Consider the following 7,274-nt stretch of genomic DNA (forward strand, 5'->3'; position numbering starts at 1 on the left):
TATAAAATTTAAATTTAGTGATTATATAAAAATTATAATGATGTAATATATAAATTTAATGATATGAAAAATCAAATTAAGCCTAAAGAACTCACCTATCGAATTTGTTAAATTTTAATTAAATGAAAAATTAAATTTGTGTGTACTCATTGTACCCATAATTTATATGAAAATGAACGTGAAAACTTTTAAAATAAATTTTATTTTTAATTTGAGACATTTTGATGAATACAAAACTGATAGAAATGACATGACTTTTGTGTTAATTTTAGCAAGTTACAAAAATTCTCTAATAAAGCAAAATGGGGTATACATGGGCACAAGGACAAATTTTGGACAATGTTTTCATTATATCTCATTATATTTTATTTATAATAATTTTATGGTTTTTATAATTTGTTTAAGTTTTTTACTAATTATCGATAACTATTATATTTATTATATATATTGATAATTTTATATTTTTCACAACTTTTACTAGTTTTATATTTTTCTATAATATTTTGAACTAAAGCTAAAATGAACGGGATAAATAGACGTTTATATTCAAATAAACTTGAACATTCATTTGTCCTAGATCATACTATACGTGTATTTTTAGTTTTTTAGGATTTTAGTTTTTTTAATATATGGTACATGACATCTACATTAGCATACTTGTCTAAGTGGCATGTCATGTGCTAGCTTTTCATTAATTTTGTCAATTGCGTAAATGTTTGTTAACAATCAAATTAGTCAATGAAATTTTCGGGAAGGCTTAATTCTTTTTGTCATTGAGGGCCCAATTGAATACATTTTTCTAAAGCTGAATTTATTTTTATTGGGTAAACTACAGAAATAAAAATTTATGAATGTTTTACATTAAATTTTAGTTACTAAACATTAATTTGTTACAAAATGTCATTAACGTTATCGATTTATAACATTTTAATCACTTAATTATTAAGTACCATTTTAAATCATAATTTTAAATCATATTTAGTCATTAGACTTTTTCTTCTAAAGCAATTTAGTTATTTTTCTTCTATTTTCTTTTAACTTTCATTTTCCCTTTTATTTCTTTATTTTTCTCATTCTTTCCTTTTCTTCACAAAAGATTTGAAAACAAAAGACATAAATTTAATTTGTTGATTGATATTATTATATTTTAAACCATACATGAATTATAGTAAATTACTGAAGCACAATCAATAAAATTAAACTTAAATATAATTTCTAAAAATTATAACCTAAAATAAAATTTAATTAATCTAATAGATAAAAATTTAAATGAATTAAACATATATCCATGTTATACACAGAAATATCTTGTTTTCTTCTTACCTTTTACCAATTCTCATTATTTGATCCTTTCTTTTTTGGGTTTCAATTTTGTCTTAAGTCTCGTCTCTTACAAAGAAACCTAACCCTTGTAATTAACTGTAAGTTTTTGCTCATTCCCGATGAGCAAGACAACAATTGAACTTGGAGAAAGGTTGAAGGCAATGAGCTGTTACTGGCTTCGTTGGATTTACTGGTTCAATTCTAGTTTGTTTAAATTAGGCAGGTGAAAGAGTAAGAAAGAAAAGGATTTAGGTTTTATTTTAAATTTTATTTTTAGATGAATGAAATTTGTTTTGGGTTTTAATTTTTAGAAATTGATTTGGATTTAATTTTATTGTTTGGGTAGGAGTAATTTTATTATAATTTATGTATAGTCTAAAATAGAATGATATTAATAAAAAACTAATTTTATCTCTTTCACTTCTCAAATATTTAAAAGAAAAAGAAAAGAAAAGGATCAGGAAAGTAAATAATACAAGAAAAGGAAAAGAAGAAAGAAAGTTAAAAGAAAACAAAATTAAATAGCTAAAAAAAGTATAGGGATTAGATATGTAATTTAATCTAAAATTTTTGTTCAAATGATGATTTAACATATCGATAACTGATAAGTGACAAAAAAAAGTTACAAATCAATAACCTTAGCGACCATTTCATAACAAATTTAAATTTGGTGACCAAAACGTAATTTAAACAAAATATAAGTGACCATTTCTGTAGTTTAAAGAAAAAAGCAAAAGATCAGGGCGTGTCATTCACGCTCATTGAAAGGCGGTGGTGCTAGAATCAAACAGCTGATCTCTTTCGATTTCGTTACTTCACTTCATCGCCACATAATAAACACAGCGCGTCCTTCGTCTGTTGATTTTTCTCTAATTTCTCAATTCTCAATTCTCTTCTATGGTGGTAGCCACCAAACCAAAGCATGGCTATCTCTCTAAGTTCAGTGTTCGGGTTTAATTTAAAGGTGAGCAACTCATATCTATCTCTTGTTTCTTTATTATTCTTACTACTTTTGGTCTTATTAGGATTGGTTTCTTTTGTTTCCATAAAAGCTTTTTATGCCATATTTGGTTGTTTTTTTAAACTGGGTTCTCATGTTTTCAGTAGTTCTAGCGATAAGCCAAAAAACCAAAAGTGGATTAATGCAAGAACCTGTTTTCTTAGCCTGATTTCCTTTTCCCTTATTTAATCTTAATGGTGGTCTGGATGAATGATTGTTGATTTTAGCCTGTTTCATTTTCATATGTAAAAACTTGTCAAACTTTGTTGCCTTATATATTATATTATGCTACACATTATAACATTATTCTGGTTACACTGCATATTCTGCCTTTGTATTTTCCTGCTGATAACATTCCATAGTGTTTTGATGGGTTTGAAATTTTTTAATTTAGTTTTATGTCTGTATATTTGCAATTCTGAATAGCAGTATGTCTCGAGATCCTGTATTGGAGGAGCTTCAGTACTTAAGGCCAACCCCAGTGTATCTCCCTTTCAAATGTATGGCTCGGGGGGACGTGTACACCAAAAAAGAAGGGGCTTATGTCTTTCAGTTGAAGACAGAGACCGACTAGTCGCGAATAGCAGCATAAAGGATTCTGGTGATGCTGAGAAGCTGGTTTCTGATGATCGAGTTTTGGCCCTGAATCCCCCATCATTGGATAATGAATCGCGCTCCCCTACCTCTGAGCCTAGTAATGGTTCAATGGTTTCTTCAACTCCGATGCAGGAGGCCTCATCACCTCCAAATATACAGACCACAACAAAAAAAGTATCTCTAACGGCTAAAGAAAGATTAAGGGCAGCTCGGGTTCTAAGCCGTTATGCAGAGTCAAAGTCATCTAAATCAGAGATGGGAAGTAATGTACTGGATGCTATGAGGGAAAGTGATAAGGGGAAAAAGAGATCTCGGCTTCCCGAAGCGCCTACAAATTTGTTCGATGACAGCAAACGAGGAATGCCAAAGCAAGGCCTTACTTTTCAGTTTCCGGGGGGAAATGATCTCCTTGTAATCATCTTTTCGGTCGTTTTTATCAGCACGGTAATGTTCACGACAACTTACATAGTATGGAAAGTTGGAGCCATACATTTTAATGAGTATTAAGATGAAGGGCAAGAATGAGGTACAAGGTCAAAAGTATCGCAGAAGAACACATGGCATCTTTGATTTCAGGTACAATCGATGTCCGAGCGTTATGCAGCCGATTTTTACTTTTCGATAAGCCATCTGTACGTGAATGTATAAAAAAAATTGTGTGAATGATGTTTTTATTATCAATGCTGAACCTCTCTGGCCAAATATATTAACTGGCTTGTTAAAACTGAGAGTCACTTTTGGGATAGTTTAGGTATCGTTACTGCCCGAACTTAGAGATACGATTTACAGGAGCTGTTGAAAGTGCTGCTGGCCAGATTGAATTTACTGCCTAGTTTTGGTAGGCTTTAGAGTCACATTGCTCGGTTTAGTGTATCTGGTTTTGCATTTCAGAAATGAAATCTAAGTTTACTGCATATGCTTTGTTATGGATTTGTTCTATCTTCTTATAATGAATGAAGCATGATTTTTCATTAAATTTGACTCATTTAATAGCTCAAACACTTGTTTGAGTCAAACGAGTATTTACAAGTGTAAGTGTCTTGGGGAGAACTTGAAGATGACAAGCGGTCGATAGAAGGCCATCTAAATCTTTAATACTTGTTTAGGGTGAGTTGCTAATTGAGTGTCCATTGAAGTTCCTACATCATGACTAACTGTTGAATGGTAATTTAGGCGACCTTGTTTTGCTCGTGGGATGCCATAGGCATAACTACGTTTAAAACATAGAGAAAAGCAACCAAAATTTTGCCGGTCGGGGATAAAAACCTAAAATAATCGATTTGTTGATGCAAATATTGTCGGATTGTATTCACCGTGAGAACTACCTCGGGTCGGGTTCAAGCAACTAGCATTTAAATCAATGTTGTTAATTGAAGTGGTTAAAGTAAATGAACCCGAGTTAATTCCATCCATATAACTATCCTTAAGATTTGCAATCCTTTCTATTTTATACTTAGAGTAATATCTTTAGATCAATACATTAACAATATTAAAAGTAGGGTTAATTCATTAATTATTTTAACATCCAAGTTAATGGCTGCACTAACAGAAAAACTTGATTGATATATTTTTGACTAGGACATCCGGTAGAAATAACCCACAGTAGGAAATGGGTGATTTGGTGTGGATTTAAAAAAGGAGAAACAGTTGATAGAGAAAGAAGATGCTGTTTCTAGATAATGTGCTTAAAACACAGTGTTAAAAACAGTTCATCCATGACTTCTCTTCCCTTGCCAACTCTCATTTTCTCCACGTTTATATCCCCACATTACACTTTAATGCTTTGACGGATAGAAGGTAAATATTGTTAAATCTATTATCATTTTACAGTAAGAACGTTTTACTCTACCATTAGCTCTATTTTATTATGGATTTATAATCTTTAAATCTATTATTACTTCTATGAATATTAGATATGTCCATCTTCGTCTTACCATACCTTATCACGTTTCACTTTAAGTTAATTTTATTACTTACCTTTAATATTTTCAATCTTTTAAAGTTAAATAAATATTTAAATATTATTCTTCAAAAATATTTAAACATAAAATATATGATTTTTATATAACATTATTATATTTTTATCTTTTAATAGTTTTTATATATATATACACAATAATAAAATGATAATTTCATTATGATAATTTTATTTACTAAAACGAATTAAAGTGAGACAAGAAATTACTATAATCACTTATTATTTACTACTAAAAAATATTTACCTCACTCTGTCTACTTTTCAAAAAAAAAAATCACTCAAAAAATTATTCGATTTAAAATCAGTTGGATTTTTGCTTATGCTTATTCCATCATCCCAATCCCAACATGTTTTTTAGCCATAAAAATCATCAAAATTAACCACTTTAATTGAAATGACAGGCAAATAAGGCCAAACATGATTTTAATTTGAAAGTTACGCACCATCGGAATATGAAGATCACACATTATTTGCTCAGGAAACAGTACCCTTTACCAATTCCCTAATAAAACCCCGGTGGATTAGGAGTTCAAGATTAGCTTTTGATCATGGAGAATTATTACAAATCTTCTAGCTGGACTGATTTCAGTGATAAAGTAAGCAATGATTCTTCTTTCATAGTCCCATGGACGATACCAGTTGAAGAAATTGCAGAAGATAAAGCTACAACAGTTTACACAAGTCATAGTCAAGCTGAGAAACGTCGCAGGGATCGGATTAATGCACAGCTTTCAGCTCTCAGAGAACTCATCCCCATGTCTCACAAGGTACTCACTTCCTATCAACATTGTTCTCTTCAGCTACAGTTTAAGTCGCTCAAAACCTAACTTGGGTTTTCTTTACAGATGGATAAGGCAGCTTTGCTGAAATGTGCAGTGGAACAAGTGAAGGATCTAAAGCGAAAAGCGGCAGAAATCAGCAAAGCTTTCAATATTCCGACAGAAATGGATGAAGTAACAGTAGATTGGGATCGTCCCCAAGACATAAATCCCAACGGTACAAGACAAGGTAACGACAGCAAAGACAAGATCTTCATCAGGGCTTCGGTCTGTTGTGATGACCGACCTGAAGTGTTCACTGAACTCATCAAAATCCTCAAAGGGTTAAGGCTAAACACCATTAAAGCTGATATTTCAAGTGTTGGTGGAAGAATGAAATGCAACTTCATCCTTTGCTACAATAGCATTGATGAAGAAGAAGAAGAAGGTGAAGGAGTTTCACCAACCACTCTAAAACAGTCATTGGATGTGGTTTTAAGTAGGATTGCTTCATCATCTGATGTTTCGGATTATCGTATTCGAAGCAAAAGGCAAAGGTTGTTCTTGCTTTCTCAGTTTACACAATCAAGTTAATTTATATATAAAAATATACACCATTTCCAAATAACATCAATGCAAGTTTGCAACCTTTCTTCGTTTCTTTTTAGTTTTACATTAGAGTATTTGATTCAGTCGATTGCTACGCGATCATATCCTCGAAAAGATTCTTCATTTTCCAAAAATTTAATCGGAGAACATTCTTTGACTAATAGAGGAACCGTTACAAATTAATGAAACCAAATATACCGAAAGATGGTGAGAAAAAGATAGGAGTAGACCTGTAACACTAAGTGCAATGACGTGTGGTGGTTAAAATTGCTAAAATATCCAAGTCCCTTTACAAATTGTGAAGAGGTTAAGGGTGCTTGAAAATAACGTCAAGTAAAGGAAAAGGTTGAGATAGCTATGAAGAGAGTTTAGGATTTAGAATTGCTAAAATGTCCAAAAGCCATTAATGAGTTGTGAAGAGCTCTTATTTATAAATTTCAAAAGTAGGAGGTACAAAGTTATGTGTTAAATAAGAATAATGAGAGAGATTTTCCGGTAAAAAAAGACATTAATTTTTTTATTAATAAAGGGTTAAAATTATGGATAATGACAACTAGGAGTTCATTATATTTTTGAAAGAAAAGTGACCACCACTTAATATTGTAGGAAAAAGATAAAAGGAACCTCTTAACTTCCTCTTCATATGATCCATCATGTCAAGTTTTTTGGAACATCTAAAAGTGAACATAACTAAAATATCTTGATATATTTTAGGGTTATTTCCACTTCTTCTACTTTAGTAAAGTAGTAACATAAGAAATAAATTATGTGGAATGTCTTTCGGAACATGAGTTGTTCTTAATTAAGGGTTGTTCTAATATGTTTTGAACTTGAGTTGTTCTCAATATATATATTTATAAAGGTTGTTCCATAGCTATTGTCAACATAATTGTTATTGGTAAATGTTGTTTTGAATAAGAGTTGTTCTTAGTAGAAATTCTTTCGAGTAAAAGTAATTTCGATGAGGAGTTGTTCTAAATAGGGTATTTTCTTAACATGACTATTGATC

General features: G+C 31.0%; 2 protein-coding genes across 2 annotated transcripts; both read left to right on the forward strand.

The window, feature by feature from the left end:
* Nucleotides 1-2,116: 2,116 nt before the first annotated feature.
* LOC108458129 (uncharacterized) lies at nucleotides 2,117-3,896 on the forward strand. Its single transcript, XM_017757400.2, has 2 exons — nucleotides 2,117-2,287; nucleotides 2,753-3,896. Exons 1-2 carry the CDS (start codon nucleotides 2,246-2,248, stop codon nucleotides 3,425-3,427), a joined length of 717 nt encoding a protein of 238 aa, XP_017612889.1. The 5' UTR covers nucleotides 2,117-2,245; the 3' UTR covers nucleotides 3,428-3,896.
* Nucleotides 3,897-5,306: 1,410 nt separating this feature from the next.
* LOC108459826 (transcription factor bHLH51-like) lies at nucleotides 5,307-6,284 on the forward strand. The gene is made up of 2 exons (XM_017759226.2): nucleotides 5,307-5,665; nucleotides 5,744-6,284. The coding sequence occupies exons 1-2, from the start codon at nucleotides 5,447-5,449 to the stop codon at nucleotides 6,248-6,250; spliced, it is 726 nt and encodes a 241-aa protein (XP_017614715.1). The 5' UTR covers nucleotides 5,307-5,446; the 3' UTR covers nucleotides 6,251-6,284.
* Nucleotides 6,285-7,274: the final 990 nt, after the last annotated feature.

Source organism: Gossypium arboreum, chromosome 4 (genome assembly GCF_025698485.1).
Source record: "Gossypium arboreum isolate Shixiya-1 chromosome 4, ASM2569848v2, whole genome shotgun sequence".
Classification (NCBI taxonomy): Eukaryota; Viridiplantae; Streptophyta; class Magnoliopsida; order Malvales; family Malvaceae; genus Gossypium; species Gossypium arboreum.

Coding starts and splice junctions, on each gene's coding strand:
- LOC108459826 (XM_017759226.2), top strand. CDS start 5,447: ATGGAGAATTATTACAAATCTTCTAGCTGGACTGATTTCAGTGATAAA. Junction 5,666..5,743: donor TCATCCCCATGTCTCACAAG/GTACTCACTTCC, acceptor TTTTCTTTACAG/ATGGATAAGGCAGCTTTGCT.
- LOC108458129 (XM_017757400.2), top strand. CDS start 2,246: ATGGCTATCTCTCTAAGTTCAGTGTTCGGGTTTAATTTAAAG. Junction 2,288..2,752: donor TGTTCGGGTTTAATTTAAAG/GTGAGCAACTCA, acceptor TCTGAATAGCAG/TATGTCTCGAGATCCTGTAT.